This window comes from Pleurodeles waltl, chromosome 11, assembly GCF_031143425.1.
Source record: "Pleurodeles waltl isolate 20211129_DDA chromosome 11, aPleWal1.hap1.20221129, whole genome shotgun sequence".
NCBI classification, from domain to species: Eukaryota; Metazoa; Chordata; class Amphibia; order Caudata; family Salamandridae; genus Pleurodeles; species Pleurodeles waltl.
In genome coordinates this window covers 317,545,296-317,568,212 of record NC_090450.1, presented here as the reverse complement: position 1 = coordinate 317,568,212, position 22,917 = coordinate 317,545,296, and the positions used below count along the sequence as shown (strand labels likewise).

At 43.7% G+C, this 22,917-nt stretch overlaps 1 protein-coding gene across 4 annotated transcripts in view; it reads left to right on the top strand.

Annotated features, from left to right (window-relative positions):
* The window catches only part of CEP63 (centrosomal protein 63), a 379,989-nt gene that overhangs the window by 231,380 nt on the left and 125,692 nt on the right, over nt 1-22,917 (top strand). For 3 of the 4 annotated variants that reach the window (XM_069213574.1, XM_069213577.1, XM_069213575.1), the window contains 2 exons: nt 10,360-10,533; nt 16,101-16,193. In XM_069213574.1, the coding sequence (XP_069069675.1) occupies nt 10,360-10,533; nt 16,101-16,193 (267 nt within the window). The remainder of the gene's footprint in view (nt 1-10,359; nt 10,534-16,100; nt 16,194-22,917) is intronic. The other variant, XM_069213576.1, reaches the window with a different exon arrangement.

Sequence of the window (22,917 nt, the reverse complement as noted above, 5' to 3'; positions counted from 1 at the left end):
TAGTATACAGAGACTACAGCTCTACTCCTCTCCTCAGACAAATTTGTAAAAATCCCAGAAGGAAACATCTTAAGCCCTCCATCATCGGGTTATCTCCATTACTTAATCAGCAAGGCATTCTCAGGTTGACCTATTCCTCACACGGAAATACGCTCATCACGCCCTGCGCCAGGAGGGTTCTTGAAAGAAACAACCTAAACCGTCCCCCATCGGGATTGCACACAGAGATACTCTCTCCGTGCTTTGCGCAAAGCGTGCCTTGGAAGCGTCTGGAATAGTGTATTTCAGTGACACGCACATTATAAAATGCATTTCCAACAGCTCTAGCGTTTCTGTAACTTACAGTTCAATATAACCGCAAAGCGTGTCCTTCATTCAGTGACATGCACAATAGAAACTGTTTATCATAATTATTATGCATGTCTTAGAACTTGTTCTTAGGTGACACCCACACCATTATTCTTGTTTTCCAAATGTCATATAAATTGCTTTAAAATATCCTCTGCTTTAAGTCGAAGTGTGCATAAATAGAGCTGTTATAAATGTCGTATTAGGCAATAGTGTCACCTTCTGGCTATTTTCGGTATTTATCCACCTCTAATTCTAGCAATCCTGAACATGTAAAACAATGTCATGATTACATATCTTCAATTCCAATTGCAGATGTCTTAAAGCACATTAGTTTTCCAAAAAATAATGCAGCAGATATTAGAAGGGATTCCTAAAACTTTATGCTTCCAAGATGATGTCCTCATAGATGGTGCTACAATTGAAGAGCATGACAAATTGTTACAAAGAGTCCTTACCACACTTAAAGAGGAAGGCCTAACCTTAAAAAAGGATAAATGCCAAATTGGTGTTAGTGCTGTGGATTACTTAGATCACACAATATCTAAAGAAGGATTTAAACCCAAAGTAAGTTTACTAGAAGCTATAAAGATAGCTTAAGCCCCAGAAAAAAAAGAATGAACTCAAATCCTTTTGACGGCTTGCTGAATACATGGCTGTTAGACCTGACAGCCTTAGGGTGGCACCCCTAACTTTCTGCCTGCCTCCCTCCACTTTTTAGATACTGTTTTTGCTGGTTTTCAGACTCTGCGCACTTTACAACTGCTAACCAGTGCTTAAAGTACATATGCTCTCTTCCTTTAAACATGGTAACATTGGGTCATATCCAATTGGACTGCTTAATTTACTTATAAGTCCCTAGTAGGGTGCACTATATGTGCCCAGGGCCTGTAGATTAAATGCTGCTAGTGGGCCTGCATCACTGTTTGCGCCACCCACTTAAGTAGCCCCTTAACTTTGTCTCATGGCTGCCATTGCAAGGCCTGTATGTGCAGTTTCACTGTCAATTCAGCTTGGCATTTAAAAGTACTTGCCAAGCCTAAAACTCCCCTTTTTCTACATATAAGACACCCCTGAGGTATGCCCTAGGTAACAGATAAGGCAGGGTGCTGTGTAGGCGAAAGGCAGGACATGTTTCTGTGCAGTTTACATGTCCTGGTAGTGTAAAACTCCTAAGTTCGTTTTTACACTGCTGCTCCCTTCATAGGCCAACATTGGGGCTGCCCTCATACATTGTTTGAGTGGTAGCTGCTGATCTTAAAGGAGTAAGAAGGTCATATTTAGTATGGCCATAACGGTGATACAAAATCCTGCTGACTGGTGAAGTTGGATTTAATATTACTATTTTAGAAATGCCATTTTTAGAAGGTGAGCATTTCTCTGCACTTAAATCTTTCTGTGCCTTACAATCCACATCTGGCTGGGTTTAGTTGACAGCTCCCTTGGGCATTCACTCAGACACAACCCAAACACAGGCTACTCAGCCTCACTTGCATACATCTGCATTGTGAATGGGTCTTCCTGGGCTGGGAGGGGGGAGGGCCTGACACTTGCATGTCAAAGGACAGTAGCCTGCCCTCACACAAAGGACTGACACACCCCCTACTGGGACCCTGGCAGACAGAATTGAACTGAGAGTGGACCTTGTGCACTTCTAAGCCACTCTTTGAAGTCTCCCCCACTTCAAAGGCACATTTGGGTTTTAAACAGGGCGTCTGCCCCTACCAACTCAGACACTTCCTGGAGAAGAAACCTGAACCAGAACCTGCACCCTGCCTAGAAGAACTGCCTGGCTGCACAACGGAATCACCTGTCTGCTTTCTGTGAGGGACTACAGCCTTGCTCTTGCCCTGCACCCTTGCTGCTCTTTGGCTGTGGCGAAGAAGTGCTCTCCAATGGCTTGGATAGAGCTTGCCTCCTATTCCCTGAAGTCTCAGGACCAAAAAGACGTAATCTCTACAAGAAGGACTCCTTGTGCGGCAAAATTCGACGCACAGCCTGCCAGAAACGATGCACAGCCTGCACCACAGTAAATTTTTTACCGCACACTGAACCAGAACGACGCAGCCCGGCTTTGCATTGAAAAGATCAACGCAGCGCCAGCGTAGCGACCAGAAATTTGACACACAGCCCACCGGATCGACGGAGCCCAACTTCCAGAGAGGAATCGACGCAGCTCCTGCCGTGCTGTAGAAAATTCGACACAACGCCCACCAAATGGATGCAGCTCCTGTGACTTCGTTCTGCCAACACAGGAAATCCACACATCATACCTGGGGCGTCCGAAAACCTTGCAACCCGAAGAGGATCCACGACCGAGTGCCAGAAATCGGCGCACAGCCGTCCCTGCTTGAAAACCTAACGACGCATCGCCGTGTGCGACCTGAGAAATTAACACACACCCCTTTGTTTCCACGCATCTCCTCCTCTGCGAACCAGGTACTTTGTGCTTGAAAGAGACATTGTTTGCTTTTAAAAGACTTAAGACACTTTATATCACTTTACAGTGATATTGGAACATATACTTACTGCATTTTAATCGTTTTGACCTGCATCTTATCAGATAAATATGATATATTTTTCTAAACACTGTGGTGTATTTTTGGGGTGCTATATGGTGTTATTGTATGATTTATTGCACAAATACTTTACACATTGCCTTCTAAGTTAAGCCTGACTGCTCATTGCCAAGCTACCAGAGGGTGGGCACAGGATAATTTGGATTGTATGTGACTTACCCTAACTAGAGAGAGGGTCCTTGCTTGGGCAGGGGGTAACATGACTGTCGACCAAAGACCCCATTTCTAACAATGGCCAAATACATGAAAAAGTTTACAAACCTCACACATAACCTGAAAGATCTTTTAAAAAAACATGTGCATTTAAGTGGTTGGAAGAGCATCAAGTTTGATTCAAGAAATTGAAGGAAGCAATCCTATCAGCTCCTTAATGATGCAATTTTGATCCTAACAGAAAAACCATACTAACGACTGACGCCAGCAACAAGGGGATTGAAGCCACACTACCCCAAATGATTAATAATAAAGAATTGTGGCATTTCCTTCACATACTCTGAAATGAGTTACTCTGTATGCAAGAAAGAAGCTTTAACTTGTTTCTGGGCTATGAAACACTTCGAATTCTTTTTGTGGGGACTGCAATTCAAAATACGTACAGATCATAAACCCCTCACTTATATGTTCACCTCCAAAGGGGCTCCTAACAGTACACCCCGAATAGCAAGATGGATATTAGGTTTAGAAAGTTTCTGCTTTAATATAGAATCTGTTCCAGGAAATGTAAACATAGCAGCAGACTTTCTATCCAGAGTGCCCTTTGATATAAAAGAGGAGTATGAAACATCAGAGTACCCCATCTGTGAAATCAGTTCCACAGCCATCACTCCCAAAGTGCTGGAGAGATACACTGCAGAGGACAAAACACTGAAACAGCTCAAAACATATATTATACAAGGGTGGCCCAAATCAAAAAAGAAGTCCATGAAAAAATCCAAACATTTGGGGATGTACTCCATGAAATCAATGTGAACAGAGTTCTGATAATGAGAAACGATAAAATAATACCCCTAGAGGCACTAAGAAATAAAGTCATTGACCTAGTACATGAAGGACATCTGGGGAGGAGTCTCACCAAATCTAGACTTCGAGAACATTATTGGTTCCCTAACATTGACTAATAGTGATAAGTACAGGTCTACTCGTAATACTCCCTTAACAACTGTAACTGTTCCAGACAAACAATGGGAGAAGCTAGCATTAGATATCATTGGCCCCAGGAACCTTAAGCAATTAACTAAATGATTTGCATTTGTTTTAGTCGACTGCCAATCTCGTTAGGTAGTCACCAGTATGATAAATCAAATCACTACTGAAGCCCTCATAAACCTCTTAAGAGACACCTTTACCACCGAAGGCATACCATCCACAATCGTAACTGACAATGGGGTACAATTTACGTCCTTAGCCATGAGAGAATTGTTACCCAAATTAAATAGCACACATCAAAAAACTGCTTTATTTTATGGAAAAGTGATTGACCTTTAGTTGCTTTACATATCCTTCAAAACCTAGGTTATGAATTATTTTTTGGGGGGGAGATGTGTCCTAATGTGTTAAAATAATGTATCTATTGTTCATCAGATGTTTCCTCCTATTAATTAAAACATATGAGTCATTATACCCTCTTCCTGTACATTGGTTGTCCACTATTATTTCCCCCTACCTGTACACCCATGTTGGTGTATTCCTCCTGTTGAGGAATGCAGCCTGCTTTAGAATGTTAGAACGGGAGAATTCTATTCTGTGAAGAACAGTTAGGGAGCTTCTTTGAAGTGGAATGTGGAGTCCCTAATAAAGACATCTACTTCTAAAATCCCTACGTATCGTCCTTATAACAGGATCCATTGTCATTAGAAGATGACAGGGAAGAAGGTGAGATCCTGGATATCCTTCCCCGGGTGATGAGTGGGATGATTATCTGCTCCCTACCACTTTGCCACCAACACCACATTCTGCAGATTCTCCGCCAGAGGACATTGGGGTTCTTTCATAATTTAATGGAACGGCTGCAACAAGATTTGACTTGCGTATTTCGGTGAAGCAGTCAGAATCTTCTTAAATTACTTTAAGGAGCAGTCCCGAAAGTGTATTTGTGCCATCCCAATAGTAGATCACAGCTGGGAAGACGGTATTAAACTTAGGCGCAACCCAGCAACAGTAGTGCAGTTGTCCCACGCATGGACAAAAAGTACAAAGCCCCTGAAGATTCGCCCGTTTGCCAAACAGGACATCTTAAAACAGGCTTAGTGGTTTTGCAAGTGGCACAGCGTTGCTCAAAAAACCCTCCCACTCCTATTTCTGATCCTCCTGACAGAGAAGGCAGGTGCTTCTATAACATCGGGAAGCGCTTCTCAACTATGTCTGCCATAACAGTTCGTGCAGCCAATTTTTTAGGCATCTTGGATGTCACAATAGGCAGAAGAGGTCAGACATTGGCGCCCTAATAGATCTAGTGCCTGAAGACACGAAGTCAGAAGCAAGAAAGATCTTGCAAGAAGAACGCACATCTTCTGAAATCATTGACTGTGCGATGGACATCACCTCCACTGGCTTCAGACAGTAAGCAGGAGAAGCAGTTTTACGGAGACAAGGCTGGCTGAAATCCACATCATTCAGGCCAGATCTACAGGCTAAACTACGTGACAAGGCATATGATGGAGAGACACTCGTTGGGAAGCACACTGATAGTGCTTTGCTGGTGATTAAAATTGATACGGGTGCTGCAAAATCGTTAAAAACATTGAGATTACGCAAACTGCCCTTTCAAGGAGCACGTGTAGGAGTTTCTCTACCTACAGGGGAGGTTATCAGCAATACCAGCCCTATCCACCATAGGTCTACCTACCAGCAGCAGCCAAACCGTCCTGCCTCTACCAGTGTCATATACGAAGCAGAGTGCTTGACGTAAGCAGCCCACCCAGTTCTGAGATGTCACCTGTAAAAATGACCTCAATCAGGTGCCAACTTCCTCCACTTCTCTCCATTTTGTGGGTGAGAACATTTCAAACCATCTTCACCAGTGGCGGTAAATAACTACAGACAGTTAGGTATTAGAACTGGTCACCTTTGGTTATATGCTAGAGTTTATACAAAGACTGCCAAACATGCCTCCAAGGGGAGCGTATCCCCCTTATCTTCACTTATTGCTGAAAGAGGCCGACATTATGCTCACCAGGGGACCAATTGAGCAGGTTCCTTTTTTCCCAAAAAGGCAGGAGGCTTCTACTCCCGTATTTTCCTCATCAAGAACAAATCAGGAGAGTGGTGATCAATCCTAGACCTCAGAAAGCTCAGCATATTTCTACGGAAACAATTGTTCCACATGGTCACTCTATCCGCCATCCTTCATCTCCTAAAACACGGGAACTATATGACAACTTTCGATTTGCAGGATGCATATTTCCACATCCCCATTTATCCCAAGCTTTACAAATACCTCTGCTTCACAGTAGCTGGCACCCATTACCAGTACAAAGTCCTTAATTCAGCCTCAAATCAGCTCTCTGCATTTTCACCAAATGCCTGGTCCGAGATGCAGCTGCCCTCAGGAAAGACTGTCACCAGTTACTCCCCTACTTTGACGACTGGCTGCTAAAAGTCACAGAAACCTTCGCAAGCATCCAAAGCAACATAGGCTTGTATTGCATTGATTCACATGCTAGGTCTCACACTAAACCATCAGAAGCCATTTACTATTCCATAGCAGAAGCTAACGTTTCTGGGCTCCACCCTAGGTACCATACAGCACAAAACATTTATTTCCCATAAAAGGCAAGAAAAACTGACTCAGCTGCTCTCAAGGTTGGCAAAAGAAAGTCCATTTTGGTGCGTCCATATAAATCATTGCTAAGGATGATTTCATCTGCGACAAACCTAGTACCTCTAGCACACCAGAAAATGTGACCTTTACGAGAAGAATTACAACAGTGGATTCAGACTTAGGGGTCATTCGGTGACTTCATCAAGATCACACCAGAGATGGTCCAAATGCTAATGTGGTGGTCCCAGATTCCCATATCTCGAAGGGCCTCACATTTTTGCCCCTAATACCTGCCTTATTGTAACATTGCATATAAACTGTCTAAAACTCAAGGCTATTTTTCTCACCCTCCAAGCTTTCTTACTTCGCATAGCAGGTTCCTCAGTGCTAGTATGCACGGACAATGCTACCCGCATGCATTACATCAACAGGCCTCGAAAAATCTACTCGCCCACTCTCTATGGGGAGTCAGTTTTTATCATGTTCAGCTATTTGTAGCACCTATTCATCTGTTCTGACAGTGAACTTAAGCTGGAAGGGACAGGTGTTCTGTTCATTCAGAAACTTAATGAGCAATAAAGACTAGTTTAAATCTTGTTTCTAACTTGACACATTTGCTTTCTGTTCAAGGACAGAGATCAAATGACAGTTTGTTTTTTACTAATTGTTTCTTATCTTGTTCTGGAAAATGTGTTTACGTTACGTTCTCTTATTACAATTAGGGCTTTTTGTCAAGTGAACTGTCTGACAAGCATTGTGAAACAAAAGGCTGTAAGATGTCATTTTGTTCCCTAACACACAATATTTAAACCACTTGTAAATGAGTAGTATAAGTATTTCAAAATACATCAGGTATTACGAAAGATTTTTTTTTTTAAATTCAGGAGTGTGATGCAAACAAAGATTTAAATAGGAGCAAAACAAATCAGAACACTTTACTTGCAGATGTGCTAAAGACAAATATTTGGAGAAACTCGATTTCCAAATATTATACACTATATAGTTTTATCAGTAAATCCACGTCAGTGGGGAATGTTGTGGCCATTTCAGTGGAAAATCTGCTGATTGCAAATATGTGTGTGACCACTTCATGCTTCAGGTATGTATTAATTAAAAGTGAAAGATTTTAAACATGATTTGAGAAATGTTCCTGCCCCGCCCTGATGACAGTGCAGTTAATGAACTAAGAAGCAATTCAGCGGGCATGTGTGGCTAGATTTGTACTATATATAGAGCAAACGTTTAGTCCATTAAATCAACAAAGGTGTTTTTTTGTACAGCAGACATTGCATATTTGAAATTAATATCAAATATGATAAAGAAGAACATGGTGGCTCAGAGAATTAAAATATTTGCTCAGGATCACAGAATCTGAAACCAGTTTACAGGTCAGGAGCATTATGAAAAGGTTGAGTATATTATTTAAGTCACTAGACCTATGATTTTTCGAGGCCTGATCAACAAGCAAGGAGGTACAAGATCTTGTACCTGGCCCTCTCTCAGGAAGCCCAGGAGCTATGGCACTGGCTAGTGGCTAGGGACATACATTACTTTGAAAGCTGAGCATGTTGCAGAAGTAAACAACATCTAAGCAAATCTCTAGTGAGCTGCCACAAAGTGGAAATGAACCAGACAGAACTCTACAGTATTTTTCGGCTTTGGAGCAAACCAGCATTGGACCTCTTTGCCACAAAGGATAATAACAAATGCCATTTCTTCGCCAGTCTGCACCCACTCTCAGGGTCGTGGAGAATGCCTTTTTGATAAGATGGCCTGAAATATATACGTACGCTTTCCCCCATCCCCATGATACAGAGAGTTCTCAGCAAGATGAAAGTAGAAAGGTGCTGCCTGATCCTGATCCCTCCCAAGTCGCCCAGGCAATATTGGTTCACGGAGCTTCTCCTCCTGTTGGTGTCTAGTCCTATTCCTCTTCAGACCAAGCAAACACTACTGACAATGAACCAGGGCCAAGTTCTGCATCTGGATCAAGTCTCTTTCCAGTTATGTGCATTGTGGAATGCATGGATATCTTTGCAAATGCAGGAGCAGGCGAGTAACAAATCCCTCAGATTGAAATGAAAGAGATTCTGCTTATGGTGTCAGCAATTCAAACTACACCCGTTGGAGGCCTCACTGAACAAATTTTACCTTATCTTCTGTCCCTGGTTTGTTCAAATGTAGTGCATGCATCTATAAAGGTAAGTCTTGCAGCAAAATCTAGTTATAGACACTCCTCACATTCTTCCTCACTATGTTCTACAAGGATAGTCAAGCAGTTCATGAAGGGACTGTTCAGAGTTTTCCCTCCAGTTCAAGTTCATCCACCGGAATGGCACCTTAATGTTGTTCTCTCCCAACTCATCAAACCTCTGTTTCAACAATTCATAAAGCGGACCTGCAATGCTTCATGTGGAAAGTAGCTATACTGTTGGCACTCACAACTGCTAGAAGACTGAGTGAGACACAAGTGTTCACGACCCAATAGACTTTTCTTCAGTTCACGGATGATTGTATCATTCCGAGGACAAACCCAAGATTAATTCCTAAGTTACCATTGTAGTTTAATCCTAGCGAACCCATTTTCTGTGAACATTGTTTCCAAATCCACCATCTATGATGCAAAGATCTCTGCATATATTGGACTTTAAGCAATGTCTTAAATTCTACTTGCACCAAACCAAACAGTTTTGCAAAACTGTCCAACTCTTGGTTGATTATGGACAATCTAGACAAGGTACTCAAGTTACAAAAGCAGCCATCTCAAGGTGGATCTCTGGAACAATACAGTTCTGCCACTCAAAAGCGGGTTTTCCAATAAAGCAAAGGCAGTCTAAACAAGGGTAGTCTCCACATCCGTTGCCCTGTTTGCAGGGGTTCCCCTGGAAAAAATGTGTTGTGAAGCAACGTGGAAGAGCAACTACCCTTTCACTCAGCACTGTTTCCTGGATTCGGCACACCGCAGTGATGCAACAGTCGAACAGGCAGTGCTAAGACATCTATTTCAGTAAGGTGAGCCTCTGGTATTATGAATAGTATACTTGTACCAGATATACAACATTTTATTGAACTATATATATGTATATACACACACACATATATGTATATACTTATGCATTCTAAATGTTGTATTTTATTGCAGCCCACCATCCCCCAAAGGTACTGATGTGACAGAATGTAAAATTCTCAGAATGCTCGCTATTCTGATTCAAGCTGTGAATCTCTGAAAGATTCAATTCAGGAGAAGAAAATGAGTTGCTTACATGTAATTACATTTCTCCAGTATTGGTATCTTTCATAGATTCACATGCAGCCCACACTCCTCCCTATAGAGGCTCCCCTATGTCTTATTGTTATTTGTGTTAAAATCTGAGAGACTGGAGCTTCTGTTGTGATGGTTCTAAAGGGTGCTGTTGCCTGATTGGTTCAAGTTCTGGTCTTTTCAAATGTTGTGGCTAAGCTGTGAAAATGAATGCACTTTAACATTGTCTTAGATGTAAAATTTATTGATACTGCTATTTAAAGATACCATGGGACTCCCATGACTGGAAATGATTCAAGCATGAGAATCTATGAAAAATACCAATACTGGAGAACTGTAGTTACATGTAAGTAACTCATTTTCATCTCTCCTAACTTCCTGCCTAAACCATGTTTTGCCTGTTTTTTCAGCTCAAAGAGCAAGTCTCACAGGCAGAGCAGAAGTTCAAGGGTGCTCTAGGCGGGATGAAGAAAGAGATTGCCCAGTTAACCAAGGAGCTGCACAAGCGGGACATCAGTATTGCCTCAGCAAATGGTTCCACAATGAATTCAGAGCAGAAGGAGATGAAAGTGTCAGAGAATATGGTGAAAATCTTTTTCCATATAAGTGAGATTTGCTCTGTTGATAGTGATATATAAGCAGCATTATCATCTTTCTTCAAGAAACTCTTCACACACTGTGCTTGATTGCCCCACGGACCTAGCATTTTGCACTCCACCAAAACTGGAAATGTAGGAATTGGCCGTAGGTCTGTTTTGAAGTACTGACTCTGACCTCTCCTGTCTTGCAGTACCTTGCACTTTACACATCATCTTTAGATTGTATTTTACACCATGGAGTTCTGAAGTGGTGTTAACTTCAGAAATAAAAAGAATATGAGGGACACAAACATGTCAATTAGTCTGATTTAATGAGTGACTTTTTGAGAAGGTGATTAAACAAAATCTTCAACAAGAATTTTTGATGTGCGCACATTTCGGCTGTCATCACTAAATGTGATCAAGATATTGTTGGGGTGGCAACCGGTGTTAGATCTTTAGCACTGTGACCCAGGGTAGATACAAACCAGTACCTTAAGACCCATCATACACAAACCCAGATGTCACTATAGTTTCCCTACCAAGAATAGACTGTGGCAACCCACACCAGATTGAGAAAGGAGATGATAACTTGGTAGAATCTCTGATCTCCATTTCTTGACTCATTGTCCAGTCTATTTCACTGATTGAAAATGACACATGCTGCACACAATTAAGGTAGTCCACTTTCTCCCAAGCATTACAAACACTTCCCAGCGCTGGGCTTTCATGTGGCAATTTTATACGTTTTGTGTGTTGTAGTTTTGGCTTGCTTCAGTTGAGGTAATTAGATTAACACATTTATATTGCAGTAGTTTATATGCCAAATACCCCAAAAACAGTGTTCGTAATGACATGGAATGAGGAAGTCAACCTAAACAAAATTGTCAATAGGTCTAGTGTCATGAAGGCCTGCTTGGCTGAGGTTGTTATAGTTCAGATCCAAAGTGCAAGCTCAGGCAATGAACATGCCTCTTGGCAGCATGCACATTTTTCAGTTTATGGGTGGATAATACGTTAGAATACATCAGTAAGGACACTCAAACATCCAGATCCTTGGGGATCGTCCAACAGAGAAGCTTTTTGTAGTGAATCTACACCATTAGGCAGAAAGTGTCTGGTTCTGGAGATTTGCCTTGAGCAGTACCCCTGCGGTCTTTTAGGTGGTGTCAGTCGGCTCTGCATCTGTCATCGGTGTTGTCCTCACAGGATATGATGTCACGGGTCCTATATAGGCGTCACCCCCTTTCTACACCAGCCAGCGGTGATCTGAAGAGATCTACCCCTCAGTCATTTATTGACTGCCCTTTTTCAACTTTTTGTTGAAGTTTGTTTTGAGTTTCCAACTCCTGGTGCGTCAAGGGATGTCATCTAGGAAGACTGGGTTCAAGCCCTGCGGATGCTGTCATTGGGTGATGTAAGTGAAGGATCCAACCTTGTATGCCTTTGGTGTTTGGAGCGCAACCTCAACCCAAAGTCGTGCTCTGTGTGTCTGACCATGCATATGAAGGCTTTGAGGGAGCTGTACCTAAAGCTGATTGTGGCCCCAGGCTCGACTCTTTGCAAGTCGAGATCCCGGTTGAGGGGTAGGTCCCAGGAGTGGCTGCGGAATCCTCCATAGTCATTGTCCCACTCCAAGTCCTCAGGACGATTGGTTAAGTCGAGGCACAAGAAGAATTCAATGAAAGCAAAACGTTCTTCAACTTCTCCTCGTCCGTGGCTGATGAGACAAGAAGTGTCATTGTTCTAGACCTTGGTTTCATCGACAGTGGCCCTTAGGCTCTACGTCTGGTTGAGAACATCTGGCTTTTCGGGAGAAGTCCAAACCAATGTTATGGACATGCCCTTAAATGGCACATGTCTCTTCGGAGAGAAAGCAGGCTCACCGCTCAAGTGCTTCAAGGATTCTCGAGCTAAGTCTAGGTCCTTGGGACTCACGGCGGCTCCTCATCCCCCCAGTCTGTTTTTGCCCCTTTCTTGGATACTGAAGGGGCGCCCAGCCGCATCCGTTTTTGTCCATCCTCCGTGCGACGCATGCTTCCCAGCGTCTGCATGGCCGGGGACTTGGAATCCACCAACCTCATGGATCAAGGAGCCAGTGGTCGAACCAGTCCATCACTGCCCCGCTGCAGCTGCCTCCAAACCTTCCTAGTTTGACTCATCCCCACCAGGGACTAGTTAGAGGCAGGATGCAACATCACCTGCACCGTAGGCAGTCCATCACGTCAGAACTAGGTGGGTTTTGCAGCTAGTTCAGAGGGGCTATTCTGTCCACTTTGAGGCTACCCCTCCTTTCATGCCACCCTCCTAGGATCAGATGATGGACGATCACTTGCCATTTTTCTGAGAGGAAGTGTTGTCTCTTGGCGATAGAGAGGAGTCCTGTGCTAGAAGTAGGTTGTGGTTTCTATTCTTGCTACTTTTTGGTACCCAAAAAGGACAAGGGTCTCCCCCTTATCCTAGATCTTCAGTCCCTCAATCCCTTCCTCATGAAGCAGAAGTTAAAAATGCTCACTTTGGCTCAGGTTCTATCTGCCCTGGATCCAGGAGACTATTTGGTAGCGTTAAACTTGCAGGTCTCTTATTTCCATATTTCCGTCCTGCCTGCCCATAGACGTTACTTGCAGTTCCTGATGGGCCATGAGCACCTTTCAGTTCACTGTATTCACTGGGGTTCACTGTAAATGTGCCTAAGTCACACCTCACCCCCTCTCAGATGCTCCCTTTCATCAGAGCTGTCCTGGACACAGTATAGTTTTGGGCTTCTCCCTGCGAGCGGCGTATCCAGGATATTCGGGCTACGGTACTGATGTTTCAGCCTCTATCCTGGATTTTGGTGAGAATGACTCTGAGGCTGCTGGGCCTCAAGGCCTCCTGCTAGTGACATGTGCCAGATGGCATATGCGGGCCCTGCAGTGGGATCTGAAATTCCACTGGGCGGAGTAACAGGGGAATCTCTTCAACATGCTCCAGATCTCAGAGGGAACTGTTCAAGATGTGCAGTGGTGTTCAATGAACGGCGATTGGGTCAGAGGCAGACCTCTCTCCCTTCCCCAATCAGATCTGGCATTTGTAACAGATATGTTACTCCTGGACTGGAATGGCCCTCTGGGAGAGGTGGAGATCAAAGACATCTGTTCTCTGGCGGCGTCCAGATTCCACATCAACCTATTGGAGCTCTGTGCAATCAGGCTAGCATTGAAAGCATTTCTTTCTTCCTTCTCTCAAGGGAAATGCAGTGCAGGTGTTCACTGACAACACCACCGCCATGTGGTACTACAACAAGCAGCACAGGGTGGGGTCGCGAACACATTGTCAGGAGGTTCTACGCCTCTGGACATGGCTGGAACAGCAGGGAATTTACCTGGGGGTTCAGCATTGCAGACAAACTCAGCTGACAATGCTTAGTCGATGTCAAATGGGGTCTGCATTCAGAGATGGGAGAAGGTCTCTTTCAGCAGTGGAGAGATCCTTGGTTAGATCTGTTTGCTTCCGCAGAGAACGTGCAATGTCAGCAGCATTGCTCGTTGGAATTTCCAAGGCGGCAATTGCTTGGCAACCCTTTTCGTCTTGAGTGTAACTCGGGGCTCCTGTACGCCTTTCTGCCCATTCCACTTCTGCCCAGTGTTATCAAGAAAAATCAAGAACGACCAGGCCCAAGTCATCCTACTGGCTCTGGACTGAGCAAGGAGAGTCTGGTATCCCGAGCTACTGAGCATGTCCATTGATCCTCCGATCACACTGCCCCTGTGAGAGGACCTCCTGTCACAGCAGCAGGGGAGGGTGGTCCACCTAAACCTATCTAGCCTCCGCCTTCTTGCTTTGAGATGGAGCAGTGACTGTTGACAGCTTTTGACCTTGTGCCCGAAAGTCTGTAAAGTAATCTTAGCAACCATCCACCAAAACAGTAATGGAATAAATTTGTGGCGCGGTGCACAGACAAGTCTGTTGACCCCCTTTCCGCAACTCTCTCTGAGGTCCTGTTGTTTATCCGTTCTCTGGCCCAGCAGGGCTCTGCTGTGGTCACTCTCAAAAGTTATTTATCTGCTATTTCTGAGTTTGAAGTTGCTTGATCAGCCTTCTTTGTTTAGGTCTTTCCTATTGTTACTAGGTTCCTCTAAGATCTTACTCAGATGCATCCCCATCCCAATTCATTATGCTCCAATGGGATTTGAATTTGATTCTGACATTCCTGATGTGTGCTCCTTTTGAGCTTCTCCACAATTGTTCTCTCAGACTTCTCACCTTGAAAACAGCCAATCTTGTGGCCATTACACAGGCATGCAGGGTGAGTGAGCTGCAGGTGTTGTCCTCTAAGTCGTTCTTTCCATCTATCCTGACAAAGTGGTGCTTCACACTAGGGTTTCTTTTTTGCCAAAAGTGGTTACACACTTTCATGTAGGCCAATCCATCACCTTGCCTACTTTTTAAACGCCCCCACATCCTTCAAAAGACTCTACTGCTTGGACCCAAAAATAATGTTGACGTTCTGCCTTGATCGTACAAAAGAGTTCCGGGTGGATGATCCACTCTTTGTCGGTTATGTGGGTGCGAAGAAAGGTCAAACAGTGTAGAAGCGGACCATCTCCTGATTGGTCGTACTCTGCTTTAAGATCTTCTACTATGCACTGGCAAAGAAGCAATCACCTGAAGGTTTGCGTGCTCATTCTACCAGAGCTACAGCTTTGACCTCTGCATTAGCACACGGAGTTCTAGTCCTTGATATCTGGAAAACGGCAACGTGTGAATCTCTGCACACGTTCACCAAACACTACTGCCTTGACAGTTAGGTTCCTAGAGACAGTACTTTGCCCGTTCGACCCTGCAGGACTTTCACATATGATCTTGGTTCGCAGACCCACTTCCTGGGATGATATTGCTTGGGTATCTGTTCAAAAGGTAAGGAATTTGTAACTAGAAGTCTATATAAATGAACAAGTTATTTACCTTAGGTAATGCCTTATCTGGTAGACATGTTCTAGTTGCAGATTCCTTACTGACCCACCCATCCTCCCCTCTCTGCGAATTGATTTCCAGGGACAATGTTCTTATGGCTCTGCTCTTCTGGTGTGGAAAGTCGTGAAAAGAAGCCTGCTGAGGTGTCGCCTATATAGAACCCGCAACATCATAACCAACGCAGATGACGCTGACGACAGACGCAGAGCCTATCACCACCACCTAACGACGAGCAGAAGTACTGCTCTAGAAAGATATCCAGATCCACACTGACGCCTGGGGGAAATTCAACAGATAAGGAATCTGGAACTATAATATATCTGTATCAAATAAGACATTGCCGAAGGTAAGTAACTTGTTATTTAGGCAGATGTGATTCGCCTCCCTGACCCAGTAGTAGTAGCAGCAGTTGGCATGGTTGTCATTTTGTCTGAGCGAGGTGCAGATCACACGAGAAGGCTAAACTCATTCTCTTTTCATTAGTTAGTAGCCACTGCTTATTTGAGCAATTTCACACAAGAAAGATAACCTTTTCTGTGAAATTATGTTGTTATAAACAGTTAACTAGACAGTGGTATGAAAACTTCTCCCTCGTTCTAAATCATGTGCTCTCACAGGTTGTGTTGACTCCTTCAGAGATGGGCAGGCCCGAGAATAATCACGATCACCTATCTGAGATCCTGGAGAAAATGGAGACTGGTGCTTTTGGGGTAAGCAATTACTTTGAAAGAAAAACGTAACAGATTACAAGCCAAAAGTTAATTTTTGTGTATTTTGTACTTGCTTTCATCTTTAAAATCTGCAATATAAACATCTATTCCAGGGAATCCTCATCAATAGTCAGAAGCACTGAATAGGCCCGCCCATCTGCTGAGACCCCGGAGCACATATCAAATATATATATATATATATATATATATATATATATATATATATATATATATATATATATATATATATATACACACACACACACACACTGTACGCAGCCTATAATAAAACACAAAAAATGTCTAAATTACATTGAATTTTCATTTTAGATCAAGAAGTAATTAGCAGCTAATTTCTGTTAAACACAGAAAAAAGAGCACAGAACTGTTTCACAACTTTTATTCAAAAGGAAATATGAGACATTTTTAGCCAATAGGCTGCCACTCAGAACGTAAGAAAGAAAACTGGCACTGTGCCTTTAAGACCTCCCAGGACCCCTTGTGTCCCATCATGCCTCACAGGTGACAATATCCCATCCTGCCTCACAGGTTACAGGTCAGTTCTTTTTTCGCATTCCTACTGTTAGGATGCTGGAGCACTGAGAGCTCTCTTTCTTGATGTTTGTCAGAAAGAGTCTCTAAACCCTTTTAGCCACCATCTGTTTTTGAACGTTCTCAGAACGTAGTGTACAGACAACCATTTTCTGATAGGAAACATATCGTTTTTCTGTCAAATATGCTTTCACTCCTTGTGAAGTGCTCCGGTGGAAAGAAGGCTCAGACTGACCCACACTCAGTCTGTCTAGTGTGTCTTCCAGAGTCCCACCATCCAGACCCTGTCCTCACTGCCTGAAGCTGTGCAGACGGGCGCTGAAGGACAAAGAGAAAATAAGATAGCATAGACTTCAGGAGAGAGGAACTGCAGGATCTTCAGTAGGCCTGGGGTAGTATCATTCTGCCTCCAAATAGCCCTCCTTTCATCTAAAACCTTCCCACAGAGAAGATCACATGAAAGACACCAGAACCGTCATTCCCAGTTGAGGTTGAAAGGTAGGACATCGAGAATCCCTTTGTGTTCATCATCAAAGTCGATGTCAAGAGTGGAGTTGCAACGTACTCACTATTTGACGTTGAGGCACACTTTGCCATCGAAACAGCATTGCCTAACGACGGCAAGAACGACATCGCCGTTGAGAGCATCTCTGCCTTACAAAAGGCATTTATTGACTTTGAACCATGTATCGCTGTCAAAGGACACATGCCAGCCATCGACATCGAAGACAAAAAAGTTGATGTCGAAACACTTAAAAGATTCTCCAGTCAACGCTGAAAAGATCACAGCCAACATCTTGGATGCCATTGACACCAAGAGACCACTCAACATCATCAGAAGGACAACCCTTGACAGCTGATCCCGTGGATCCAAAGCCTCCTTCTCCAACCACGCCTCCTGTTGTGACTCCACTGAACATCTCTCCACGTTGGCTGGAAAGCATACAAAAGAAACATGTAACTCATTCTTCGGACTCAAACTATTTGCAGGCGTACTCCCTATCAAGGGTTACTCTACGTACACCATCACCCAAGGTAACAACTTCTCCAAGGTTTTCTCCAGACATTCCATAGGTTTTTCTGGAGAGACATACTCCTGCACTGAGGTCCCAGCATGAAGACCAAGGTGTCCTCTAACACAGATCTAGATCAGAGTCGACAAGAATCCGATCCACTTGAAGATCTCAGAAATGTCATAGTACCAGATCAAGGCATAGGAGGCGAAAATCGACCTGGTCGACCACATCCCACTCTTCAGTAAGAGACTATTCTCCTACACTAACAGACACACCACCAGCAAGAGTGTCTCCTTATGGTGACATTACCGCTTTCAAAGAGGTGCATTAAAACTGAATATTGACATTTCCACACCTACAACCTCCTCTTCAGTCATCTTTGAAACTCTCTGGGTAGGTCTCCCTCTCCTCTGTGGGAACTTAATTTTATCCTTTCAAAACTCATGGGTCCTCCTTTTAAACCAATACAAAAGAGCCTCTTTACCAAATCTTACATGAAAAGCGGCTTACCTGGTAGACCTAAAGCCCATTCTTCCAGTGATAAAGCGTCAACAGCTGCCCTAATAAGAAACACACACATTTCTGAGATATGTAAAGCAGCAACATGGAGATCTTTACATACTTTTACTAGGCATTACTGTCTAGACTCAAACTCAAAAGCAGATGCCCAAGTAGGACTGGCTTCTTGAGGAATATTTTGAGCGCCAGCGCTTCCGACCTGTTGTTATCTATTCTCTGAGCTTCAAGCCCACCCATCTGTTTGTTAAGAGAAATTTATTTCAGAAACCTATTTATTCTGCTCTCACTTATCGTCTGATGTAATACAAATGATGATGCACCACAAAAAAGTGTATTCAAAAGTCCAATTCTTTAGTTTGAATCCATTGGAATCTTCTCTTTATTCTTTTTTAGGAAAGCACATATTCATAGCATAGCAAACAGCCAATGCGTTTCGTCCTTTAAAAGAGGATTTCTTCAGGGCTATTCAGTCCATTCCATTTCAGTTCGCCATATTAAAACAATATAATCCATCTAGCAATAATGTCAAGATCCTCCACTGTCAGCACCTTCATTAATAACCATCAAGGTAACAACAACAATTTATCCTTTTGAAGTAAACCAAGTAGTTTAATGCATAGGCTGAATGAGAATCCATGAACACCACAGACCTCAAAGTTACTAGCCTATTTTGCTATGGTATGCTCAGTTTGTCACAGACAATTAAAAAAAAAACCCTCATGAAGAACGTCAACTCTTTCTTTTGGTGAGAACACACAGTCTCTCTATGCAAAGTGATCTTTGATTTTTAACAGGTTTTGACCATTTTTATTGTCCTACTGTGCTTCATAATAAGCAGTGTGTTCCTCAGTGGTCCTCGTATCAATGTGTAAGAACTCTCAACTACTTTGTGGTCCTGGAACAATTTAACAACTAGAGTGCAGACCATGGGCATCAGCTAACCTGGGTTACTGAATGAACAAGTGTAGCAAATGAGCAAAAAACAAGTGGGAGGGAAGGATGCGAATAAGATGGTATAGACGTTTTTCACACAAATGTGGCTCAGTGGTGCATTCTGCTGCAGTATTCTTAAATGAATGGATAAATTGTGCTAGTAAGAAAATGGGTGATTTAACGGAAACCATTAATAAATCAGGGTGAATTTAACCATGCATGCTCCAAAGGTAAAATGCATGCCCATTGTTTTGTTTTCGCACTCTTCAAAACTCGCCTTCCTCCACATCACACAACGAAAAGGCCCAAACAAGCCTCATATTCATATTTGTAAATGTGAAAAAGCTACAAATTTTTCTATGGATGCCTTTCAACGTGCCTTGTACTTTCATTCGCCATAGAACACAATCAGATGCCAAATGTTGGAAGCCATTTGAGTGGTCCTCAGGGCAGACAGGAGCTACTAGGCCACGTTCTGTTTTGCAGTCTATCCAATTATGGTTCTGCAAACTGGGCCAAGTACATCCCTATCACACTTGACTCTGAAAGTATCAAGAACAGTCATTTCAAGGTGTCTGTGGGATCTAGTGTAAAGGGTAGAGAAGTCCAAGATGTATCAGGGGGGCAGTTTGGGGGGGGGGGGGGGAGGGGCTCAGCTAGTCAAGGAGTAGACACAGCAAGCAAGTGTCCAGCTGAGGGCTTGTCTTTAAAAGGAATCTGCAGTACTATAGGGAAGGTATTCTATAAAGACAAAAGGGGCTACTAATCGAACAAACAGAAACCTTTGATTTTCGCATAGGTGTAGGCTGCTATAAGGAGAGAGAGCAGCTTTCGTCAGTTGGGTGACCCATAGGTCTGTCCATTTGCTTTGAATAGACACCTCTCTTAAGAAGGTTGTTATAATTGCTTCTGAATCCCACCCCACCACAATCTGTCAGTCAAATCCTCAGGCCATGTTTTGTTGAAGTATTTCCAGTAGTATGGAATTTTCACCCACATGATATGAGCAATTGCAGCTGAAGGGGCTAATTCAGGTGGTCCCACCTTCTCCCTCTGAGTCAAGCTGTTGTGTTGGAAATTATAGCAGCAATGGAAGGGACACTCCAATCAGGCAGGCTTAGCACTCACCGCTTGGAAATTTCTTTCTGTAGTCCTGGTGCTGAGTGCAGCAAAAGCAGAATTAACACAAGTTCTCCCGTCTTCCTCGATAGTGATTACTGGAACGGACATACTAACTAATTATTCACGGTTGGCTTATCTCTAGTGTGCACAGAGGCCAAGAGTTCCTCTTGCACTTTTGGGTCACCTCTAAGCCACAATACAACAGCTGTCCACTTCTCCAGGGTCACTTCTCTCTCCAGACTCGGTCTCTGGGCTTCTCCTTCTTGGGCATACATCATCTGCAGGACAAGCATTCTATTACTATATGCATACTTGAAGTAATGTCCCTTATACTGCAGGAGACTGGCTATCAGTGATACCAGCAATGGATCCCAGCAGTTCTCTGTGGATTACCCCTGCCCCCTTGGTCAGTGAAGAGGCCCTGAACTAGATCAGTTTGCTGCCATTTCCTTTTGTATTTATTTTAGCTGCATTACAGACACTGTTTCGTAATGAGCCTGGTTCCAGTTAGTAGTACCTGTACCATGAGCACAATTAGTGTAAAGCTCTGCACCTGATTGCCATCAGCCTTCCCTGGTTAGGCCACTCAAGAAGTAGACAAAATGACTAGGCTCTGCTGCGTTTTGTTAACAATTGTTCTTTGATAGCTCCTCAAATATAATTGGCCTTTCACTGCATTTGAACAAACAGCTAAATCTGTTTAAAAATAAAACTGAATAAAAAGTGTTACTTTTTTACATTATCTTTCAAAAATTCCTCCAGAACCGAGGGTGCTTTAGTACTTGCTACATCCTAACTTCCAGCACCACTGGATCTTTAAATCCTTCCAAATGTGAGCAGTGCAGATTAAAATTAACAATTCACAATTCTTTTTTTGGGAAGAACCCACACTTGCTATAAATTGTTTTTTAGATCCTATTGCACAGTGAGCACTGATAATAGCCTACAATCTGCTTAAAAGTTCATTTTTCCATTAAACTTCTCCCCACATGTTATTGCTCATTGCTTATAGTATTTATTATTGATGCAGATTGTGTTCATTAAACCAATAAATTGCTCTTCAATGTTTTGACCAAAAGTTCAATGCCGATATTTTCCATTATAGTCTGGATATTACTCACCATTTCTGTTGACAAGCAAATATCGCTCACAAAACGTTGGGGATCTCTGCTGTAAATATTGATGTCTGATAGAGACTTCTAGTTGCAGATTCCTTACCTTAGAATTTCCCCAGGCGTCAGACTGGATCCGGAGATTTTTCTTCGAGCAATACCCTTGTGCGTCGGTAGGTGGCGTCGGTCGACTCCCCGGGCATCATTGGCATCGTAGTCGCCGTGATGACCCCGGAGTGTATATAGACACCGCCCTCTCACAGTGACGTCAGCTCATTTCTTTCCGCACCACGCGCTGATCTTGAGAAGAGCTACCCTGGCTTTTTTTTGGGCCGAATTTGACCGTTTTGTCGAGTTTTTCTGTGAATAATTTGGTGCGTCGAGGATATCCCCGAAGACCGGTTTCAAACCGTGCGAGGACTGTCATCGTACGATGTCAGTGACGGATCCTCATTGGGTTTCTCTAAGGTGTCTCCAGTGCGACCATGACCCGAAGTCGTGCTCTGAGTGCCGGGACATGCACCTGAAAGCTTTGATGGAGCGGTCCCTAAAGCTTATGGCGGGCCGGCACTTGGCTCTGCGTAGGTCCCGGTGTCGCTCGAGAGGAAGGTCTCGAGATCGGTCACAGAGTCATCACCACTCATCTTCTTCAAAATCCTCGGGATAAGTTAAGAAGAAGTCGAAGAAGTGCCATCGCTCTCTGACTTTGCCCCGTCGCTTGGCCGACGCAATGCGGGAGGAGCATCCACGCACAAAGCCTCTGTCCTCTGAGCCTGCGTCTTGGTCGGCTCTGCGCTTCCCCGAGTTTCCCGGAGTGACCCCCACCCAGCTTAAAGAGCTTTATGAGGCCATGCGCCTCATCTTTGGGCGGTCCGACCCCAATACGGTGCCTTCCGGCTTAAGGGGGTTTGGCTGAGGGGCCTTCGGGTCCCGAGCCGGCAGCTTTGGCTTCATCAATGTCTGCCATTGTGGTGCGAGCTGCCAATTCTCTAGCGCTCCTTGGCAGATACGATAGACTGCTGTGGTTGGCCATGACTCAGTGTTTGGAAGAACTTCTAGAGAGTACCAAGATTGAGACAAAAAAGGTGCTCATGGAGGGTTAATGTTCCTCTGGAAATTATTGACTGCACACTTGACATGGCCGCCATGAGCTTTAGACTACTAGCTGGCTCGGCAGTTTTGAATTGTCAAGGGTGACTCAAAGCCACTAACTTCCGACCGGAGGTCCAAACAAAGTTTTTAAATCTTCCCTATGACGGGGAGCCGCTATTTTGGAAGCATGTTGATGACGCGCTTCGGACCATAAAGCCAGATCACTGGGCACTCCGCAGTATAGAAAAGTGCCTTTTCGTGGAGTCAGGGGCAGAGGGCAACCTTCATTTTGTGGAGGATATCAGCAGTACAGATTTCCATCGTATTCCACCACCTTCCACACTGCCAGGCCCCAATATCAGCAAAGGCAACCGCCCC